At 48.2% G+C, this 25,223-nt stretch overlaps 1 protein-coding gene across 3 annotated transcripts in view; it reads right to left on the minus strand.

The window, feature by feature from the left end:
* braf (B-Raf proto-oncogene, serine/threonine kinase) overlaps positions 1-25,223 on the minus strand; it is a 106,827-nt gene that overhangs the window by 37,070 nt on the left and 44,534 nt on the right. For 2 of the 3 annotated variants that reach the window (XM_065021226.1, XM_065021224.1), the window contains exons 5-9: positions 18,240-18,342; positions 17,630-17,778; positions 15,582-15,701; positions 14,815-14,974; positions 9,105-9,144 (exon numbers count right to left, since the gene is read on the minus strand). In XM_065021226.1, coding sequence (XP_064877298.1) covers positions 9,105-9,144; positions 14,815-14,974; positions 15,582-15,701; positions 17,630-17,778; positions 18,240-18,342 — 572 coding nt within the window. Of the gene's footprint in view, positions 1-8,369; positions 8,499-9,104; positions 9,145-14,814; positions 14,975-15,581; positions 15,702-17,629; positions 17,779-18,239; positions 18,343-25,223 lie in introns of all 3 variants that reach the window. The other variant, XM_065021225.1, reaches the window with a different exon arrangement.

The raw sequence follows: 25,223 nt of genomic DNA on the forward strand, positions 1-25,223 counted from the left end.
CACCACGTCAACTTCTCCCTAACCCACCACGTCAACTTCTCCCTAACCCACCACGTCAACTTCTCCCTAACCCACCACGTCAACTTCTCCCTAACCCACCACGTCAACTTCTCCCTAACCCACCACGTCAACTTCTCCCTAACCCACCACGTCAACTTCTCCCTAACCTGTCAACTTCTTCCTAACCCACCACGCCAACCTCTCCCTAACCCACCACGCCAACTCCTCCCTAACCCACCACGCCAACTCCTCCCTAACCCACCACGCCAACTCCTCCCTAACCCGTCAACTTCTCCCTAACCCGTCAACTTCTGTGAACTTCTCCCTAACCCGTCAACTTCTCCCTAACCCGTCAACTTCTCCCTAACCCGTCAACTTCTCCCTAACCCACCACGTCAACTTCTCCCTAACCCACCACGTCAACTTCTCCCTAACCCACCACGTCAACTTCTCCCTAACCCACCACGTCAACTTCTCCCTAACCCACCACGTCAACTTCTCCCTAACCCACCACGTCAACTTCTCCCTAACCCACCACGTCAACTTCTCCCTAACCCACCACGCCAACTCCTCCCTAACCCGTCAACTTCTCCCTAACCCGTCAACTTCTGTCAACTTCTCCCTAACCCGTCAACTTCTCCCTAACCCGTCAAATTCTCCCTAATCCGTCAACTTCTCCCTAACCTGTCAACTTCTCCCTAACCACGTCAACTTCTCCCTAACCCACCACGTCAACTTCTCCCTAACCCACCACGTCAACTTCTCCCTAACCCACCACGTCAACTTCTCCCTAACCCGTCAACTTCTCCCTAACCCACCACGTCAACTCTCCCTCCCTAACCCTAACCCGTCAACTTCTCCCTAACCCACCACGTCAACTCCTCCCTAACCCACGTCAACTCCTCCCTAACCCGTCAACTCCTCCCTAACCCACCTAACCCACGTCAACTCCTCCCTAACCCACCACGCCAACTTCTCCCTAACCCGTCAACTTCTCCCTAACCCGTCAACTTCTCCCTAACCCGTCAACTTCTCCCTAACCCGTCAACTTCTCCCTAACCCACCATGTCAACTTCTCCCTAACCCACCACGTCAACTTCTCTCTAACCCACCACGTCAACTTCTCCCTAACCCACCACGCCAACTCCTCCCTAACCCGTCAACTTCTCCCTAACCCGTAACCCAACTTCTGTCAACTCCTCTAACCCTAACCCTCCCTAACCCGTCAACTTCTCCCTAACCCGTCAAATTCTCCCTAATCCGTCAACTTCTTCCTAACCTGTCAACTTCTCCCTAACCACGTCAACTTCTCCCTAACCCGTCAACTTCTCCCTAACCCACCACGTCAACTCCCTAACCCGTCAACTCCTCTCCCTAACCCGTCAACTTCTCCCTTCTCCCTAACCCGTCAACTTCTCCCTAACCCACGTCAACTTCTCCCTAACCCACCACGTCAACTTCTCCCTCCCTAACCCACCACGTCAACTTCTCCCTAACCCACCACGCCAACTCCTCCCTAACCCACCACGTCAACTCCTCCCTAACCCACCACTCCTCCCTAACCCGTCAACTTCTCCCTAACCCGTCAACTTCTCCCTAACCACGTCAACTTCTCCCTCAACTTCTCCCTAAACCACGTCAACTTCTCCCTAACCCGTCAACTTCTCCCTAACCCACCACGTCAACTTCTCCCTAACCCACCACGTCAACTTCTCCCTAACCCACCACGTCAACTTCTCCCTAACCCACCACAACTTCTCCCTAACCCAACTTCTCAACTTCTAACCCACCACGTCAACTTCTCCCTAACCCACCACGTCAACTTCTCCCTAACCCACCACGTCAACTTCTCCCTAACCCACCACGTCAACTTCTCCCTAACCCACCACGTCAACTTAACTCCCTAACCTAACCCACCACGTCAACTTCTTCCTAACCCACCACAACTCCTCCCTAACCCACCACGCCAACTCCTCCCTAACCCACCACGCCAACTCCTCCCTAACCCACCACGCCAACTCCTCCCTAACCCACCACGCCAACTCCTCCCTAACCCGTCAACTTCTCCCTAACCCGTCAACTTCTCCCTAACCCGTCAACTTCTCCCTAACCTGTCAACTTCTCCCTAACCTGTCAACTTCTCCCTAACCCGTCAACTTCTTCCTAACCCGTCAACTTCTCCCTAACCCGTCAACTTCTCCCTAACCCGTCAACTTCTTCCTAACCTGTCAACTTCTCCCCACCACGTCAACTTCTCCCTAACCCACCACGTCAACTTCTCCCTAACCCACCACGTCAACTTCTCCCTAACCCACCACGTCAACTTCTCCCTAACCCACCACGTCAACTTCTCTAAACTTCTCCCTAACCCACCACGTCAACTTCTCCCTAACCCACCACGTCAACTTCTCCCTAACCCACCACGTCAACTTCTCCCTAACCCACCACGTCAACTTCTCCCTAACCTAAACCGTCAACTTCTCCCTAAACCGTCAACTTCTCCCTAACCCGTCAACTTCTCCCTAACCCGTCAACTTCTCCCTAACCCGTCCTCCCTAACTCCCTAACCCGTCAACTTCTCCCAACTTCTCCCTAACCACGTCAACTTCTCCCTAACCCACCACGTCAACTTCTCCCTAACCCACCACGTCAACTTCTCCCTAACCCACCACGTCAACTTCTCCCTAACCTGTCAACTTCTTCCTAACCCACCACGCCAACTCCTCCCTAACCCACCACGTCAACTTCTCCCTAACCCACCACGTCAACTTCTCCCTAACCTGTCAACTTCTTCCTAACCCACCACGCCAACTCCTCCCAAACCCACCACGCCAACTCCTCCCTAACCCACCACGCCAACTCCTCCCTAACCCACCACGCCAACTCCTCCCTAACCCACCACGCCAACTCCTCCCTAACCCACCACGCCAACTCCTCCCTAACCCACCACGCCAACTCCTCCCTAACCCCACCACCTAACCCAACTCCTCCCTAACCCACCACGCCAACTCCTCCCTAACCCACCACGCCAACTCCTCCCTAACCCACCACGCCAACTCCTCCCTAACCCACCACGCCAACTCCTCCCTAACCCGTCAACTTCTCCCTAACCCGTCAACTTCTGTCAACTTCTCCCTAACCCGTCAACTTCTGTCAACTTCTCCCTAACCCGTCAACTTCTCCCTAACCCGTCAACTTCTCCCTAACCCGTCAACTTCTCCCTAACCCGTCAACTTCTCCCTAACCTGTCAACTTCTCCCTAACCCGTCAACTTCTTCCTAACCTGTCAACTTCTCCCTAACCCACCACGTCAACTTCTCCCTAACCTGTCAACTTCTCCCTAACCCGTCAACTTCTCCCTAACCCGTCAACTTCTCCCTAACCCGTCAACTTCTCCCTAACCCACCACGTCAACTTCTCCCTAACCCACCACGTCAACTTCTCCCTAACCCACCACGTCAACTTCTCCCTAACCCACCACGTCAACTTCTCCCTAACCCACCACGTCAACTTCTCCCTAACCCACCACGTCAACTTCTCCCTAACCCACCACGTCAACTTCTCCCTAACCCACCACGTCAACTCTCTAACCCTAACCTGTCAACTTCTCCCTTCAACTTTCCTAACCCACCACGCCAACTCCTCCCTAACCCACCACGCCAACTCCTCCCTAACCCACCACGCCAACTCCTCCCTAACCCGTCAACTTCTCCCTAACCCGTCAACTTCTGTCAACTTCTCCCTAACCCGTCAACTTCTCCCTAACCCGTCAACTTCTCCCCCGTCAACTCCTCCCTCAACTTCTCCCTAACCCGTCAACTTCTCCCTAACCCGTCAACTTCTCCCTAACCCGTCAACTTCTCCCTAACCCGTCAACTTCTAACCCGTCAACTTCTCCCTAACCCGTCAACTTCTCCCTAACCCACCACGCCAACTTCTCCCTCAACTTCTCCCTAACCCACCACGTCAACTTCTCCCTAACCTGTCAACTTCTCCCTAACCTGTCAACTTCTCCCTAACCCGTCAACTTCTTCCTAACCCACCACGTCAACTTCTCCCTAACCTGTCAACTTCTCCCTAACCCGTCAACTTCTTCCTAACCCACCACGTCAACTTCTCCCTAACCCGTCAACTTCTCCCTAACCCGTCAACTTCTCCCTAACCCGTCAACTTCTCCCTAACCCGTCAACTTCTCCCTAACCCGTCAACTTCTGTCAACTTCTCCCTAACCCGTCAACTTCTGTCAACTTCTCCCTAACCCGTCAACTTCTCCCTAACCCGTCAACTTCTCCCTAACCCGTCAACTTCTCCCTAACCCGTCAACTTCTCCCTAACCCGTCAACTTCTCCCTAACCTGTCAACTTCTCCCTAACCCGTCAACTTCTCCTAACCTAACGTCAACTTCTCCTAACCTGTCAACTTCTCCCCCTAACCCGTCAACTTCTCCCTAACCCGTCAACTTCTCCCTAACCCGTCAACTTCTCCCTAACCCGTCAACTTCTCCCTAACCCGTCAACTTCTCCCTAACCCACCACGTCAACTTCTCCCTAACCCACCACGTCAACTTCTCCCTAACCCACCACGTCAACTTCTCCCTAACCCACCACGTCAACTTCTCCCTAACCCCACTTCTCCCTAACCGTCAACTTCTCCCTAACCCACCACGTCAACTTCTCCCTAACCCACCACGTCAACTTCTCCCTAACCCACCACTCAACTTCTCCCTAACCCGTCAACTTCTTCCTAACCCACCACGCCAACTCCTCCCTAACCCACCACGCCAACTCCTCCCTAACCCACCACGCCAACTCCTCCCTAACCCGTCAACTTCTCCCTAACCCGTCAACTTCTGTCAACTTCTCCCTAACCCGTCAACTTCTCCCTAACCCGTCAACTTCTCCCTAACCCGTCAACTTCTCCCTAACCCGTCAACTTCTCCCTAACCCGTCAACTTCTCCCTAACCCGTCAACTTCTCCCTAACCCGTCAACTTCTCCCTAACCCGTCAACTTCTCCCTAACCCACCACGTCAACTTCTCCCTAACCCACCACGTCAACTTCTCCCTAACCTGTCAACTTCTCCCTAACCTGTCAACTTCTCCCTAACCCGTCAACTTCTTCCTAACCCACCACGTCAACTTCTCCCTAACCTGTCAACTTCTCCCTAACCCGTCAACTTCTTCCTAACCCACCACGTCAACTTCTCCCTAACCCGTCAACTTCTCCCTAACCCGTCAACTTCTCCCTAACCCGTCAACTTCTCCCTAACCCGTCAACTTCCTCCCTAACCCGTCAACTTCCTCCCTAACCCGTCAACTTCTCCCTAACCCGTCAACTTCTCCCTAACCCGTCAACTCCTCCATCTAGCCACAACCGTAGAAGCCGTCAGTTCAGAGGAAACCATCAGTGCCACCGGTGTGTGAAGGAGAGGGTGTTGCTGAGATGGGGGGGAGGTGCCTGGTTCACCCATAACTGTGTACCTGTCTGAGAAGTGGCTGTTCCACTGGATGTCATAAGGTGAACGCACCAATTTGTAAGTCGCTCTGGATAAGAGCGTCTGCTAAATGACTTAAATGTAAATGTAAATGTGCAGTAGGGAACTCTGGGTAATGTAGTACTTTAAGGGCATCCTCTACTTTATAACCAATACATCTCAATGTGGCTTCCAACAATACATTAAAAAGACAACAACCTACTCACACTGGAAGGTAGTGAAAATATTACACTGTCAACTACAGTCAGTCAACACTGTCAACTACAGTCAGTCAACTACAGTCAGTCAACACTGTCAACTACAGTCAGTCAACACTGTCAACTACAGTCAGTCAACACTGTCAACTACAGTCAGTCAACACTGTCAACTACAGTCAGTCAACACTGTCAACTACAGTCTGTCAACACTGTCAACTACAGTCAGTCAAGTCAACACAGTCAGTCAACTACAGTCAGTCAACTACAGTCAGTCAACACTGTCAACTACAGTCAGTCAACACTGTCAACTACAGTCAGTCAACACTGTCAACTACAGTCAGTCAACTACAGTCAGTCAACACTGTCAACTACAGTCAGTCAACACTGTCAACTACAGTCAGTCAACTACAGTCAGTCAACACTGTCAACTACAGTCAGTCAACACTGTCAACTACAGTCAGTCAACACTGTCAACTACAGTCAGTCAACTACAGTCAGTCAACTACAGTCAGTCAACACTGTCAACTACAGTCAGTCAACACTGTCAACTACAGTCAGTCAACACTGTCAACTACAGTCAGTCAACACTACAGTCAGTCAGTCAACTACAGTCAGTCAACTACAGTCAGTCAACACTGTCAACTACAGTCAGTCAACACTGTCAACTACAGTCAGTCAACACTGTCAACTACAGTCAGTCAACACATTACACTGTCAACTACAGTCAGTCAACACATTACACTGTCACCTACAGTCAGTCAATACAGTCACCTACAGTCAGTCAATACATTACACTGTCAACTACAGTCAGTCAACACATTACACTGTCAACACAGTCAACTACAGTCAGTCAATACATTACACTGTCAACTACAGTCAGTCAACACTGTCAACTACAGTCAGTCAACACATTACACTGTCAACTACAGTCAGTCAACACTGTCAACTACAGTCAGTCAACACTGTCAACTACAGTCAGTCAACACTGTCAACTACAGTCAGTCAACACTGTCAACTACAGTCAGTCAGTCAACTACAGTCAACACTGTCAACTACAGTCAGTCAACACTGTCAACTACAGTCAGTCAACACTGTCAACTACAGTCAGTCAGTCAGTCAGTCAACACTGTCAACTACAGTCAGTCAACACTGTCAACTACAGTCAGTCAACACTGTCAACTACAGTCAGTCAACACTGTCAACTACAGTCAGTCAACACTGTCAACTACAGTCAGTCAACACTGTCAACTACAGTCAGTCAACACTGTCAACTACAGTCAGTCAACTACAGTACACTGTCAACTACAGTCAGTCAACACTGTCAACTACAGTCAGTCAACACATTACACTGTCAACTACAGTCAGTCAACACATTACACTGTCAACTACAGTCAGTCAACACATTACACTGTCACCTACAGTCAGTCAACACAGTCAACTACAGTCAGTCAATACATTACACTGTCAACTACAGTCAGTCAACACTGTCAACTAAAGTCAGTCAACACTGTCAACTACAGTCAGTCAACACTGTCAACTACAGTCAGTCAATACATTACACTGTCAACTACAGTCAGTCAACACTGTCAACTACAGTCAGTCAATACATTACACTGTCAACTACAGTCAGTCAACACATTACACTGTCAACTACAGTCAGTCAACACTGTCAACTACAGTCAGTCAACACAGTACACTGTCAACTACAGTCAGTCAACACATTACACTGTCAACTACAGTCAGTCAACACTGTCAACTACAGTCAGTCAACACAGTACACTGTCAACTACAGTCAGTCAACACATTACACTGTCAACTACAGTCAGTCAACACTCAACTACAGTCAGTCAACACAGTTACATGGTATGTCAGTTCTGAGGACATGTATATAATGTCCTATACATCTATAGTGTATTTTCCTATTCCCTGATCAGAGCCTGGATCCAAAGGATCGGTAGGATCGGTTTTCCCCTTAATGAATCAGAATATATGAGCAGATCCTAGAGCCTCAGCCCTACTCAGAGATGCTTTGTGGACACAGGCCCTGAAAACACAAAAACCCTCCCATATGAGAGTTTTGGAAGCAGAGGGAGTGTGGGGGGGGGGGGGGGCGTTCGGTAGTGACAGTGTGAGGGATTATGGTAGTGAGAGAAAAACATAAGGAAAGAGAGTGAAGAGCGAAACACAGACAGACAGTGGAGGGCCAAAACACTGGTGGGAGGTGAGGACACACACACATCACCACAATACCACACACCACAATACACACACCACAATACCACACACAGAGGCCTAGCTACCTCGGAACACAGACAGTGGAGGGCCAAAACACTGGTGGGAGGTGAGGACACACACACATCACCACAATACCACACACCACAATACACACACCACAATACCACACACAGAGGCCTAGCTACCTCGGAACACAGACAGTGGAGGGCCAAAACACTGGTGGGAGGTGAGGACACACACACACACATCACCACGATACACACACCACAATACCACACACAGAGGCCTAGCTACCTCGGAACACAGACAGATAGTGGAGGGCCAAAACACTGGTGGGAGGTGAGGACACACACACACACATCACCACAATACACACACCACAATACCACACACACACATCACCACAATACACACACCACAATACACACACAGAGGCCTAGCTACCTCGAAACACAGGCTCGGACTCAAAATCAAAGACTATGTCATTGGGGTAGGAGTATAGGAGGGGGCTTGAGATCCGTGTTCGGTGCTTCCTCAAGCAGCGGGCGGGTGGGTGGGTCTGCAAAGGGGGGGCTGCAGGAGGGGGGGGGAAAGAGAGACAGACACAGCAGGATCACTGGCCCTGAAGACCAGCTACTGGGCCCACTTCTCTATGGTACCTACTGTAGGCCCGATCCAAAATGGACACCTAGTCACTGTACTGTGCTCTACTTCTGGCCAGAGCCCAATGAGTGCCAATGAGGAGAATGCATGAATCTGTCTCCGTGGACCAGTAGAAAGTTAGGGAGTTTTTCCACACATTATCACTGGCGAAAAGTAGTGCACTAGATAGGGAATAGGGTACCATTTGAGACTGGCCCTATAGTAAGTAGTCTACACTCTTTCAGAGGGAGCATGGATGGGCAGTAGAAATCAGAGAATGTTAGGGGAATAAAAAAGGGTAGATGGCTCTCTTAAAGGGGAAGTCTCCTTAAAAAAGGGACAGAGTTTTACAGTCTAAGGACAAATATTCTGAATATGCATCAACAAGACTAGTAGAATTAGAATTCTGACTGGACAAAATGAGGTTTCGAGGACCTTGTAAAACAAGAGAGAAAGAGAACACAGATGCAGGATATGGGGGGTGGTGGTGGTGGGGGGACTTGTTGATTGAATTAGTGATGATGATAGCTTCCTTACCTCCTTCTGATCTCTGTAAACCTTGATCTCGAATCAAGTCCTGAAAGAAAGAAAGAAAGAAAGAGACAGAGAGAGAGAGAGACAGGGAGAGAGAGAGAGACAGAGAGAGAGAGAGAGAGAGAGAGAGAGAGAGAGACAGAGAGAGAGAGAGAGAGAGAGAGAGAGAGAGAGAGAGAGACAGAGAGACAGAGAGAGAGACAGAGACAGACAGAGAGAGACAGAGAGAGAGAGAGAGAGAGAGAGAGAGAGAGAGACAGAGAGAGACAGAGACAGAGAGAGACAGAGACAGAGAGAGAGACAGAGACAGAGAGAGAGACAGAGACAGAGAGAGAGAGAGAGAGAGAGAGAGAGAGAGAGAGGGAGAGACAGAGACAGAGAGAGACAGATAGAGAGAGACAGAGAGAGAGGAAATAACAGAGAATCACAATACTGTGAAGACTGCTAGTCATCTCAGATTCCAGATAAACGCTACAGATTGGGTTATATCTTGGTAGCTTGTATAACACTTAGTGGAACTGACTACTTCTGCAGATATGAAAACAGTCAACACTGTTTTCATAAAATTATATATATTATATAAAAAAATATAAAATTACCAGTTCATGTATACAAAACCAACTTTATTAAAGAGGTTTTAAAAATAGGTAATAATAATAATAATAATATTTGACTCAAAAACACTAAAAGGCATTGATGGCAGAACAGAACAGGATGTAGTTCAATGATTAATATAATAAACGAATACATTTCTTGGAAGTCCCAAAACATATTGCTAATCGGGTTGTAAATCACAGCGGGCCTGATACCATAAGGACTGTCTCAGTTTCAATGGCACAATATTATGGACAACCTGTACATGACCATCTGATCAATATTATGGACAACCTGTACATGACCATCTGATCAATATTATGGACAACCTGTACATGACCATCTGATCAATATTATGGACAACAACAAAAAAAACAGACGAATGTAACTAAGGTTGAGAATGACAATACAAATCAAACTAGCAAGGCCAAATGATCACAAGTCAGCAATAACATGGCTGATGGGCTAGCGTATCTAGTTATGTAGCGAGCTAAAAACACGGAGCCTAACGTTAGCTAGCGAGCTAAAAACACGGAGCCTAACGTTAGCTAGCGAGCTAAAAACACGGAGCCTAACGTTAGCTAGCGAGCTAAAAACACAGAGCCTAACGTTAGCTAGCGAGCTAAAAACACAGAGCCTAACGTTAGCTAGCGAGCTAAAAACACGGAGCCTAACGTTAGCTAGCGAGCTAAAAACACGGAGCCTAACGTTAGCTAGCGAGCTAAAAACATGGAGCCTAACGTTAACTAGCGAGCTAGCTGCTAGGAGGATACCATGTCATTGGAGACGTGGGTGAGTGACCGACTCTTCCGTCATCTTGTTTTTCGGTGGCTACACACGGCTAGAGATGCAGGTGTCATTGGGTAAAGCTAGCAAGAACTAGAACGGCTTATCCAGTTAGCATATCTCTCGCATTCATAAATTTCAGAGAATAACTGATGAATTTACCAAGGTGAAACAAAGTTTAACCCGGGGTCAGTAAACGTAGTAAACGTAGGAAAATAAAGTAATAGTTAGTCAAGAACGCTCTCGGTGCCATGGAAACAGCTCTGCTGTGGCTGGAAGTAGCTAGCTAGCTAGCTAGCCAACGTTAGCCAGTTGGCTTGTGTGCTTGGTTTGGGGACAAGCCTTGCATTGTTGGCAGGCAAACTGCAGAAAGACGAGGAGGCTACAATTCCCCTATCGTTTATCAGTGCAATTTTGACAGCCAAATTAGGTGAAGAAGTTTTAGAGGGTTTATTTAAAATGTTACTTCGTTAGATGTTAGCTCATCTTTCTCTGGCTAGCATTAGCTGTTGATCTTGTTGTTGTTGTTGATGTGTATAACTGAAGGGAGAGAGATACTGCCTTTTCATGGTTGTTTGATCAACAGGACTGTAAAGTTCCCAAATGTAAGAGGACTCCCTGATATTTACATATTTACAGAAATTCATTTCAGGTGTATTTTGGTGAATGTGTTCTATTGATCTAGTCGTGCTGCAAGCCACTTCCTGTAAACACACAGTCCAGTTCATAGTGACTGACAGGCCCTACTGCCTGTAAACACACAGTCCAGTTCATAGTGACTGACAGGCCCTACTGCCTATAAACACACAGTCCAGTTCAAAGTGACTGACAGGCCCTACTGCCTGTAAATACACAGTCCAGTTCATAGTGACTGATGACAGGCCTTACTGCCTGTAAACACACAGTCCAGTTCATAGTGAATGATGACAGGCCCTACTGCCTGTAAACACACAGTCCAGTTCATAGTGACTGACAGGCCCTACTGTCTGTAAACACACAGTCCAGTTCATAGTGAATGACAGGCCCTACTGTCTGTAAACACACAGTCCAGTTCATAGTGACTGACAGGCCCTACTGTCTGTAAACACACAGTCCAGTTCATAGTGAATGATGACAGGCCCTACTGCCTGTAAACCCACAGTCCAGTTCACAGTGAATGATGACAGGTCCTACTGCCTGTAAACACACAGTCCAGTTCATAGTGAATGATGGCAGGCCCTACTGTCTGTAAACACACAGTCCAGTTCATAGTGAATGATGACAGGCCCTACTGCCTGTAAACACACAGTCCAGTTCATAGTGAATGATGACAGGCCCTACTGCCTGTAAACCCACAGTCCAGTTCATAGTGAATGATGGCAGGTCCTACTGCCTGTAAACACACAGTCCAGTTCATAGTGACTGACAGGCCCTGCTGTCTGTAAACATTGATTGGCTATGGGGCACCAGTCTGCGTAGACTCTGGTCCTGGACGAGACAGATGGTTTTATTTACCGCAGTGTCTACTAATTGTCCAAATGCACGGCCACTTTCCCTCTATATTGCTATAGAATTTTCACAAACGCCCAAACATTCTATAAATTTATGAAAAGGTGAAATGACCATAAAAGGGCACGGTTCTTCCTGGCGTGAATATGAAAAGATTTTAAGATTTCACGTTGCTAAGGTGACATGACCATAAAAGGGCACGGTTCTTCCTGGGGTGAATATGAAAAGATTTTAAGATTTCACGTTGCTAAGGTGACATGACCATAAAAGGGCACGGTTCTTCCTGGGGTGAATATGAAAAGATTTTAAGATTTCACGTTGCTATGGTGACATGACCATAAAAGGGCACGGTTCTTCCTGGGGTGAATATGAAAAGATTTTAAGATTTCACGTTGCTAAGGTGACATGACCATAAAAGGGCACGGTTCTTCCTGGGGTGAATATGAAAAGATTTTAAGATTTCACGTTGCTATGGTGACATGACCATAAAAGGGCACGGTTCTTCCTGGGGTGAATATGAAAAGATTTTAAGATTTCACGTTGCTAAGGTGACATGACCATAAAAGGGCACGGTTCTTCCTGGGGTGAATATGAAAAGATTTTAAGATTTCACGTTGCTAAGGTGACATGACCATAAAAGGGCACGGTTCTTCCTGGGGTGAATATGAAAAGATTTTAAGATTTCACGTTGCTAAGTGTGACATGACCATAAAAGGGCACGGTTCTTCCTGGGGTGAATATGAAAAGATTTTAAGATTTCACGTTGCTAAGGTGACATGACCATAAAAGGGCACGGTTCTTCCTGGGGTGAATATGAAAAGATTTTAAGATTTCACGTTGCTATGGTGACATGACCATAAAAGGGCATGGTTCTTCCTGGGGTGAATATGAAAAGATTTTAAGATTTCACGTTGCTATGGTGACATGACCATAAAAGGGCACGGTTCTTCCTGGGGTGAATATGAAAAGATTTTAAGATTTCACGTTGCTATGGTGACATGACCATAAAAGGGCACGGTTCTTCCTGGGGTGAATATGAAAAGATTTTAAGATTTCACGTTGCTAAGGTGACATGACCATAAAAGGGCACGGTTCTTCCTGGGGTGAATATGAAAAGATTTTAAGATTTCACGTTGCTAAGGTGACATGACCATAAAAGGGCACGGTTCTTCCTGGGGTGAATATGAAAAGATTTTAAGATTTCACGTTGCTAAGTGTGACATGACCATAAAAGGGCACGGTTCTTCCTGGGGTGAATATGAAAAGATTTTAAGATTTCACGTTGCTAAGGTGACATGACCATAAAAGGGCACGGTTCTTCCTGGGGTGAATATGAAAAGATTTTAAGATTTCACGTTGCTATGGTGACATGACCATAAAAGGGCACGGTTCTTCCTGGGGTGAATATGAAAAGATTTTAAGATTTCACGTTGCTATGGTGACATGACCATAAAAGGGCACGGTTCTTCCTGGGGTGAATATGAAAAGATTTTAAGATTTCACGTTGCTATGTGTGACATGACCTGGGGTGAATATGAAAAGATTTTAAAAGGTGACATGACCGGTTCTTCCTGGGGTGAATATGAAAAGATTTAAGATTTCACGTTGCTATGGTGACATGACCATAAAAGGGCACGGTTCTTCCTGGGGTGAATATGAAAAGATTTTAAGATTTCACGTTGCTATGGTGACATGACCATAAAAGGGCACGGTTCTTCCTGGGGTGAATATGAAAAGATTTAAGATTTCACGTTGCTAAAAAAAGAAACGCTGTCATTTCCTCTAATAAGGGGCTCTAGAGGCGTCACTACAGACACCCTGGTTCGATTCCGGGCTGTATCACAACAGTCCGTGATAGGGAGTCCCATAGGACCAGCGTCGTCCGGGTTTGGCCCGGCGGTAGACCGTCAACGTAAATAAGAATTTGTTCTTAACCGACTTGCCCAGTTAAAATAAAAAGGTATGATTACTATGCTGTATTTGGCCAAGAATTACAGAACACGACTCGACCCAGATGAGCACCCCCTTCACTAGTAGTGCTGCCACATACACATTCTACAGTAGCAGTACTACTTGTCTCCAGCAGGGGGAGTGTCTGAGCCATCGGACACACAGACCCTTCACTAGTAGTGCTGCCACATACACATTCTACAGTAGCAGTACTACTTGTCTCCAGCAGGGGGAGTGTCTGAGCCATCGGACACACAGACCCTTCACTAGTAGTGCTGCCACATACACATTCTACAGTAGCAGTACTACTTGTCTCCAGCAGGGGGAGTGTCTGAGCCATCGGACACACAGACCCTTCACTAGTAGTGCTGCCACATTCTACAGTAGCAGTACTACTTGTCTCCAGCAGGGGGAGTGTCTGAGCCATCGGACACACAGACCCTTCACTAGTAGTGCTGCCACATACACATTCTACAGTAGCAGTACTACTTGTCTCCAGCAGGGGGAGTCAGCCATCGGACACACAGACCCTTCACTAGTAGTGCTGCCACATACACATTCACAGAGCAGTACAGACCCTTGTTCAGCAGGGAGTGCTGCCATCACACACAGATTCTACTAGTAGTGCTGCCACATTCTTCAGTAGCAGTACTACTTGTCTCCAGCAGGGGGAGTGTCTGAGCCATCGGACACACAGACCCTTCACTAGTAGTGCTGCCACATTCTTCAGTAGCAGTACTACTTGTCTCCAGCAGGGGGTGTGTCTGAGCCATCGGACACACAGACCCTTCACTAGTAGTGCTGCCACATTCTACAGTAGCAGTACTACTTGTCTCCAGCAGGGGGAGTGTCTGAGCCATCGGACACACAGACAAAAAGGGGATATTGGACTCACGTCTATGTTGACGGGTTCGATGGTGTTGATGTGGACGTTGGGAGCGGAGGACGAGCGGTCTCTCTGTCCAAACTGGTTCCTGTGGTCCTCTTCTCCGGGCCTGAAATTCTGGGGGATCGGGATGGACTTGGACGGGGACACACTGGCGTGGCACAGGGACCTGGGGGTCAGAGAGAGGTCAGAGGTCAGGGTGGATGGAGATGGACTTGGACGGGGACACGCTGGTGTGGTGCAGGGACCTGGGGGTCAGAGCGAGAGAGAGAGGTCAGTGGTCAGGGAGGATGGGGGTTGAAACTCTAGGGGGATGGAGATGGACTTAGATGGGGACAGGAACCTGGGTTCAGAGAGCAGTTAAAAGGGGAGGACAGGGCGTGTCATCTCACTGGGGACACCTGTCACATCTCACTGGGGACACCTGTCACATCTCACTGGGGACACCTGTCACATCTCACTGGGGACACGTGGCACATCTCACTGGGGACATGTGGGTCATCTCACTGGGGACACGTGGCACATCTCACTGGGGACATGTGGCACATCTCACTGGGGACATGTGGGTCATCTCACTGGGGACATGTGGCACATCTCACTGGGGACATGTGGGTCAGCATTAGCAGAGATTCCAGTCTACATTGAATCTAGCAAGGACATATAAGATTATCAAGTCTGTGTTTCATTAGTCTTAAAAAAAATGGCTTCCTCTCCTCGTCTCCTTTCCTTCAACTGTGCCGAGGTGAGAATGTGATCAGGACAGCTGTGAGACTCACCCGGTGGAGTCGGACGGGGGCAGTGACGGGTAGGCCTCGGACACGGGGGTGGTGCCCTCTGACGACACCTCCTCCTGGGTGATGGGGTGGTGCTCAAAGAACTTCGACACCAGCAGCAAACTGCAGCAGAGACCCAACATACAGGATAGAACTGGGACACTAGAGACCCAACATACAGGATAGAACTGGGACACTAGAGACCCAACATACAGGATAGAACTGGGACACTAGCAGAGACCCAACATACAGGATAGAACTGGGACACTAGCAGAGACCCAACATACAGGATAGAACTGGGACACTAGCAGAGACCCAACATACAGGATAGAACTGGGACACTAGAGACCCAACATACAGGATAGAACTGGGACACTAGAGACCCAACATACAGGATAGAACTGGGACACTAGCAGAGACCCAACATACAGGATAGAACTGGGACACTAGCAGAGACCCAACATACAGGACAGAACTGGGACACTAGCAGAGACCCAACATACAGGATAGAACTGGGACACTAGCAGAGACCCAACATACAGGATAGAACTGGGACACTAGAGACCCAACATACAGGATAGAACTGGGACACTAGCAGAGACCCAACATACAGGATAGAACTGGGACACTAGAGACCCAACATACAGGATAGAACTGGGACACTAGCAGAGACCCAACATACAGGATAGAACTGGGACACTAGAGACCCAACATACAGGATAGAACTGGGACACTAGAGACCCAACATACAGGATAGAACTGGGACACTAGAGACCCAACATACAGGACAGAACTGTGACACTAGAGACCCAACATACAGGACAGAACTGGGACACTAGAGACCCAACATACAGGATAGAACTGGGACACTAGAGAACCAACATACAGGATAGAACTGGGACACTAGAGACCCAACATACAGGATAGAACTGGGACACTAGAGACCCAACATACAGGATAGAACTGGGACACTAGAGACCCAACATACAGGATAGAACTGGGACACTAGCAGAGACCCAACATACAGGATAGAACTGGGACACTAGAGACCCAACATACAGGATAGAACTGGGACACTAGCAGAGACCCAACATACAGGATAGAACTGGGACACTAGAGACCCAACATACAGGATAGAACTGGGACACTAGCAGAGACCCAACATACAGGATAGAACTGGGACACTAGAGACCCAACATACAGGATAGAACTGGGACACTAGAGAACCAACATACAGGATAGAACTGGGACACTAGAGACCCAACATACAGGATAGAACTGGGACACTAGAGAACCAACATACAGGATAGAACTGGGACACTAGAGACCCAACATACAGGATAGAACTGGGACACTAGAGACCCAACATACAGGATAGAACTGGGACACTAGAGACCCAACATACAGGATAGAACTGGGACACTAGAGAACCAACATACAGGATAGAACTGGGACACTAGAGACCCAACATACAGGATAGAACTGGGACACTAGAGAACCAACATACAGGATAGAACTGGGACACTAGAGACCCAACATACAGGATAGAACTGGGACACTAGAGACCCAACATACAGGATAGAACTGGGACACTAGAGACCCAACATACAGGATAGAACTGGGACACTAGCAATAAGCTGAAGAGGCAGATCAGGCCAATGTCCGTCCCGGGGGACAGGTCAAGCTGATGTCCGTCCCGGGGACAGGTCAAGCTAATGTCCGTCCCGGGGGACAGGTCAAGCTAATGTCCGTCCCGGGGGACAGGTCAAGCTAATGTCCGTCCCGGGGGACAGGTCAAGCTAATGTCCGTCCCGGGGGACAGGTCAAGCTAACTTCAGTCTCAAACAAGGAACAACACTTGCGTGGAAACCAACAGAATAACATCACACATCAAGTCCCATCCCCTTTCCTCAACGAGTTGAACTGATTCATTTGATCAAATCGATGGATAACTCACTCTAGCTGGTCGTAGTTGAACTGATTCATTTGATGGATGGATAACTCACTCTAGCTGGTCGTAGTTGAACTGATCAAATCGATGGATAACTCACTCTAGCTGGTCGTAGTTGACACACATGAGCGGCACCTCCGTGCTGCATCGCTGGTGGAACTTATAGCCACACGTCTGACATCGGAACCCCTGGAACAGAAGCTTCCGGCAAAAATCGCAGAAGGCCAACGTAAAAAACGTCTTCCTCACCTGGGGGAACAGACAGAAACAGAGAGAGACAGAAACAGAGAGAGACAGAAACAGAGACAGATCAGGAACGTCAGTAACTAGTATCTTCTGTCCATGGAGATGGAAAGACCACTCATCTGTGTAAAAGGCCACTTGTTTTTTTGTTGTTGCAGTTTTGTCACACAGCACAATGACACAGATGTCTCAAGTTTTGGAGTGTGCAATTGACATTCTAACTGCAGGATTGTCCACCAGAACTGTTGCCAGAAAATGTAACGTTGCTTTCTCTACCATAAGCCCGAGGGATATTTTGTAATAAAGCCCTTTTGTGGGGGAAAAAACTCATTCTGATTGGCTGGGCCTGACTCCCAAGTAGGTGGGCCCGACTCCCAAGTAGGTGGGCCCATGCCCTCCCAGGCTGCACCCCTGCCCAGTCATATGAAAATTCTAGTACCAATTCCATAGTTTCAAGCCATACTCACAAAGTTGTGTGTGGTCAGAGGAACGTTCTCCAGCACTTCCACGTGTAACTCCTCCCCTGTCAGCCAGGAGATGTCTGTGTCCCAGCCAAGAGGCTTCTTCTCTCTGAGACAGGTGACAGGAAGAGGAGTTCACTGGGTTGTGGTTGAGTTTAGTACACATGTGTGGGTTGTTGTTGTAAAAGAGAATGCGTTCTCAATGATTTACCTTGTTCAACAAAGTACAATAAAATAAACTGAATTGTGCAAGGACTGCACATTGACCCCTTACTGTGGGACTGTACATTGACCCCTTACTGTGGGACTGCACATTGACCCCTTACAGTGAGACTGCACATTGACCCCTTACAGTGGGACTGCACATTGACCCCTTACTGTGGGACTGTACATTGACCCCTTACTGTGGGACTGCACATTGACCCCTTACAGTGGACTGCACATTGACCCCTTACAGTGAGACTGCACATTGACCCCTTACAGTAGGACTGTACATTGACCCCTTACAGTGGGACTGCACATTGACCCCTTACTGACCCCTTACTGTGGGACTGTACATTGACCCCTTACAGTGAGACTGTACATTGACCCCTTACTGTGAGACTGTACATGGACCCCTTACTGTGAGACTGTACATGGACCCCTTACTGTGAGACTGTACATGGACCCCTTACTGTGAGACTGTACATGGACCCCTTACTGTGGGACTGCACATTGACCCCTTACAGTGTACCTGCACATTGACCCCTTACAGTGAGACTGTTCATTGACCCCTTACAGTAGGACTGTACATTGACCCCTTACAGTGAGACTGTTCATTGACCCCTTACAGTAGGACTGTACATTGACCCCTTACTGTGTACCTGTACATTGACCCCTTACTGTGGGACTGTACATTGACCCATTACTGACCCCTTACAGTAGGACTGTACATTGACCCCTTACAGTGAGACTGCACATTGACCCCTTACAGTAAGACTGTACATTGACCCCTTACTGACCCCTTACAGTGAGACTGCACATTGACCCCTTACAGTGAGACTGCACATTGACCCCTTACTGTGGGACTGTACATTGACCCCTTACAGTGAGACTGAACATTGACCCCTTACTGTGAGACTGTACATTTACCCCTTACTGACCCCTTACAGTGAGACTGCACATTGACCCCTTACTGTGGGACTGTACATTGACCCCTTACTGTGGGACTGTACATTGACCCCTTACAGTAGGACTGCACATTGACCCCTTACTGACCCCTTACAGTGAGACTGTACATTGACCCCTTACTGTGGGACTGTACATTGACCCCTTACTGTGGGACTGTACATTGACCCCTTACTGTGGGACTGTACATTGACCCCTTACTGTGGGACTGTACATGGACCCCTTACTGTGAGACTGTACATGGACCCCTTACTGTGAGACTGTACATGGACCCCTTACTGTGAGACTGTACATGGACCCCTTACTGTGAGACTGTACATGGACCCCTTACTGTGAGACTGTACATTGACCCCTTACTGTGGGACTGCACATTGACCCCTTACAGTGTACCTGCACATTGACCCCTTACAGTGAGACTGTTCATTGACCCCTTACAGTAGGACTGTACATTGACCCCTTACAGTGAGACTGTTCATTGACCCCTTACAGTAGGACTGTACATTGACCCCTTACTGTGTACCTGTACATTGACCCCTTACTGTGGGACTGTACATTGACCCATTACTGACCCCTTACAGTAGGACTGTACATTGACCCCTTACAGTGAGACTGTACATTGACCCCTTACAGTGAGACTTCACATTGACCCCTTACAGTGAGACTGTACATTGACCCCTTACTGACCCCTTACAGTGAGACTGCACATTGACCCCTTACAGTGAGACTGCACATTGACCCCTTACTGTGGGACTGTACATTGACCCCTTACAGTGAGACTGAACATTGACCCCTTACTGTGAGACTGTACATTTACCCCTTACTGACCCCTTACAGTGAGACTGCACATTGACCCCTTACAGTGAGACTGCACATTGACCCCTTACTGTGGGACTGTACATTGACCCCTTACTGTGGGACTGTAAATTGACCCCTTACAGTAGGACTGCACATTGACCCCTTACTGACCCCTTAAAGTGAGACTGTACATTGACCCCTTACTGTGGGACTGCACATTGACCCCTTACTGACCCCTTACAGTGAGACTGTACATTGACCCCTTACTGTAGGACTGCACATTGACCCCTTACTGACCCCTTACAGTAGGACTGTACATTGACCCCTTACAGTGAGACTGAACATTGACCCCTTACTGTGAGACTGTACATTTACCCCTTACTGACCCCTTACAGTGAGACTGCACATTGACCCCTTACAGTGAGACTGCACATTGACCCCTTACTGTGAGACAGTACATTTACCCCTTACTGACCCCTTACAGTGAGACTGCACATTGACCCCTTACTGTGGGACTATACATTGACCCCTTACTGTGGGACTGTACATTGACCCCTTACTGTGGGACTGTACATTGACCCCTTACTGTGGGACTGTACATGGACCCCTTACTGTGAGACTGTACATGGACCCCTTACTGTGAGACTGTACATGGACCCCTTACTGTGAGACTGTACATGGACCCCTTACTGTGAGACTGTACATGGACCCCTTACTGTGAGACTGTACAATTGACCCCTTACTGTGGGACTGCACATTGACCCCTTACAGTGTACCTGCACATTGACCCCTTACAGTGAGACTGTTCATTGACCCCTTACAGTAGGACTGTACATTGACCCCTTACAGTGAGACTGTTCATTGACCCCTTACAGTAGGACTGTACATTGACCCCTTACTGTGTACCTGTACATTGACCCCTTACTGTGGGACTGTACATTGACCCATTACTGACCCCTTACAGTAGGACTGTACATTGACCCCTTACAGTGAGACTGTACATTGACCCCTTACAGTGAGACTTCACATTGACCCCTTACAGTGAGACTGTACATTGACCCCTTACTGACCCCTTACAGTGAGACTGCACATTGACCCCTTACAGTGAGACTGCACATTGACCCCTTACTGTGGGACTGTACATTGACCCCTTACAGTGAGACTGAACATTGACCCCTTACTGTGAGACTGTACATTTACCCCTTACTGACCCCTTACAGTGAGACTGCACATTGACCCCTTACAGTGAGACTGCACATTGACCCCTTACTGTGGGACTGTACATTGACCCCTTACTGACCCCTTAAAGTGAGACTGTACATTGACCCCTTACTGTGGGACTGCACATTGACCCCTTACTGACCCCTTACAGTGAGACTGTACATTGACCCCTTACTGTAGGACTGCACATTGACCCCTTACTGACCCCTTACAGTAGGACTGTACATTGACCCCTTACAGTAGGACTGCACATTGACCCCTTACTGACCCCTTAAAGTGAGACTGTACATTGACCCCTTACTGTGGGACTGCACATTGACCCCTTACTGACCCCTTACAGTGAGACTGTACATTGACCCCTTACTGTAGGACTGCACATTGACCCCTTACTGACCCCTTACAGTAGGACTGTACATTGACCCCTTACAGTGAGACTGTACATTGACCCCTTACTGTAGGACTGCACATTGACCCCTTACTGACCACTTACAGTAGGACTGTACATTGACCCCTTACAGTGAGACTGAACATTGACCCCTTACTGTGAGACTGTACATTTACCCCTTACTGACCCCTTACAGTGAGACTGCACATTGACCCCTTACAGTGAGACTGCACATTGACCCCTTACTGTGGGACTGTACATTGACCCCTTACTGTGGGACTGTAAATTGACCCCTTACAGTAGGACTGCACATTGACCCCTTACTGACCCCTTAAAGTGAGACTGTACATTGACCCCTTACTGTGGGACTGCACATTGACCCCTTACTGACCCCTTACAGTGAGACTGTACATTGACCCCTGACTGTAGGACTGCACATTGACCCCTTACTAACCCCTTACAGTAGGACTGTACATTGACCCCTTACAGTGAGACTGTACATTGACCCCTTACAGTAGGACTGTACATTGACCCCTTACAGTGAGACTGTACATTGACCCCTTACTGTGTACCTGTACATTGACCCCTTACAGTGAGACTGTACATTGACCCCTTACAGTGGGACTGTACATTGACCCCTTACAGTGGGACTGTACATTGACCCCTTACTGTGGGACTGTACATTGACCCCTTACTGTGTACCTGTACATTGACCCCTTACAGTAGGACTGCACATTGACCCCTTACAGTGAGACTGTACATTGACCCCTTACTGTGTACCTGTACATTGACCCCTTACTGTGTACCTGTACATTGACCCCTTACAGTAGGACTGCACATTGACCCCTTACTGTGTACCTGTACATTGACCCCTTACAGTAGGACTGTACATTGACCCCTTACAGTGAGACTGTACATTGACCCCTTACAGTGAGACTGTACATTGACCCCTTACTGACCCCTTACAGTGGGACTGCACATTGACCCCTTACTGTGTACCTGTACATTGACCCCTTTCAGTAGGACTGTACATTGACCCCTTACAGTAGGACTGTACATTGACCCCTTACAGTAGGACTGTACATTGACCCCTTACTGACCCCTTACAGTGGGACTGCACATTGACCCCTTACAGTGAGGCTGCACATTGACCCCTTACTGACCCCTTACAGTGAGACTGTACATTGACCCCTTACAGTGAGACTGCACATTGACCCCTTACAGTGAGACTGTACATTGACCCCTTACTGTGGGACTGTACATTGACCCCTTACAGTAGGACTGTACATTGACCCCTTACAGTAGGACTGTACATTGACCCCTTACAGTAGGACTGTACATTGACCCCTTACTGTGTACATGTACATTGACCCCTTACAGTAGGACTGCACATTGACCCCTTACATTAGGACTGTACATTGACCCCTTACAGTAGGACTGTACACTGACCCCTTACTGTGAGACTGTACATTGACCCCTTACTGTGGGACTGTACATTGACCCCTTACTGTGGGACTGCACATTGACCCCTTACTGTGAGACTGTACATTGACCCCTTACTGACCCCTTACTGTGAGACTGCACATTGACCCCTTACTGACCCCTTACTGTGAGACTGTACATTGACCCCTTACTGACCCCTTACAGTGAGACTGCACATTGACCCCTTACTGACCCCTTAGTGAGACTGTACATTGACCCCTTACTGACCCCTTACTGTGGGACTGTACATTGACCCCTTACAGTAGGACTGTACATTGACCCCTTACTGACCCCTTATAGTGGGACTGCACATTGACCCCTTACAGTGAGACTGTACATTGACCCCTTACAGTGAGACTGTACATTGACCCCTTACTGACCCCTTACAGTGAGACTGCACATTGACCCCTTACAGTGAGACTGTACATTGACCCCTTACTGACCCCTTACAGTGAGACTGTACATTGACCCCTTACTGACCCCTTACTGTGGGACTGTACTTTGACCCCTTACAGTAGGACTGTACATTGACCCCTTACTGACCCCTTACAGTGGGACTGCACATTGACCCCTTACAGTGAGACTGCACATTGACCCCTTACTGTGGGACTGTACATTGACCCCTTACTGTGAGACTGTACATTGACCCCTTACAGTGGGACTGTACATTGACCCCTTACAGTGAGACTGCACATTGACCCCTTACTGTGTACCTGTACATTGACCCCTTACAGTAGAACTGCACATTGACCCCTTACAGTGAGACTGCACATTGACCCCTTACTGTGTACCTGTACATTGACCCCTTACAGTAGGACTGCACATTGACCCCTTACAGTAGGACTGCACATTGACCCCTTACAGTAGGACTGTACATTGACCCCTTACAGTAGGACTGCACATTGACCCCTTACAGTAGGACTGTACACTGACCCCTTACTGTGGGACTGTACATTGACCCCTTACTGTGGGACTGTACATTGACCCCTTACTGACCCCTTACAGTGAGACTGTACATTGACCCCTTACTGTGGGACTGTACATTGACCCCTTACTGTGAGACTGCACATTGACCCCTTACTGACCCCTTACTGTGAGACTGTACATTGAACCCTTACTGTGAGACTGCACATTGACCCCTTACTGACCCCTTACTGTGAGACTGTACATTGACCCCTTACTGACCCCTTACAGTGAGACTGCACATTGACCCCTTACAGTGGGACTGTACATTGACCCCTTACTGACCCCTTACAGTGAGACTGCACATTGACCCCTTACAGTAGGACTGTACATAGACCCCTTACAGTAGGACTGTACATTAACCCCTTACTGACCCCTTACTGTGGGACTGCACATTGACCCCTTACAGTAGGACTGTACATTGACCCCTTACTGTGGGACTGTACATTGACCCCTTACTGTGGGACTGTACATTGACCCCTTACTGTGGGACTGTACATTGACCCCTTACAGTGAGACTGTACATTGACCCCTTACTGACTGCACATTGACCCCTTACAGTAGGACTGTACATTGACCCCTTACTGACCCCTTACTGTGGGACTGTACATTGACCCCTTACAGTAGGACTGTACATTGACCCCTTACTGACCCCTTATAGTGGGACTGCACATTGACCCCTTACAGTGAGACTGTACATTGACCCCTTACAGTGAGACTGTACATTGACCCCTTACTGACCCCTTACAGTGAGACTGCACATTGACCCCTTACAGTGAGACTGTACATTGACCCCTTACTGACCCCTTACAGTGAGACTGTACATTGACCCCTTACAGTAGGACTGTACATTGACCCCTTACAGTGAGACTGTACATTGACCCCTTACAGTAGGACTGCACATTGACCCCTTACTGACCCCTTACTGTGGGACTGTACATTGACCCCTTACAGTGAGACTGTACATTGACCCCTTA

Source organism: Oncorhynchus nerka, linkage group LG8 (genome assembly GCF_034236695.1).
Source record: "Oncorhynchus nerka isolate Pitt River linkage group LG8, Oner_Uvic_2.0, whole genome shotgun sequence".
Taxonomy (NCBI): domain Eukaryota; kingdom Metazoa; phylum Chordata; class Actinopteri; order Salmoniformes; family Salmonidae; genus Oncorhynchus; species Oncorhynchus nerka.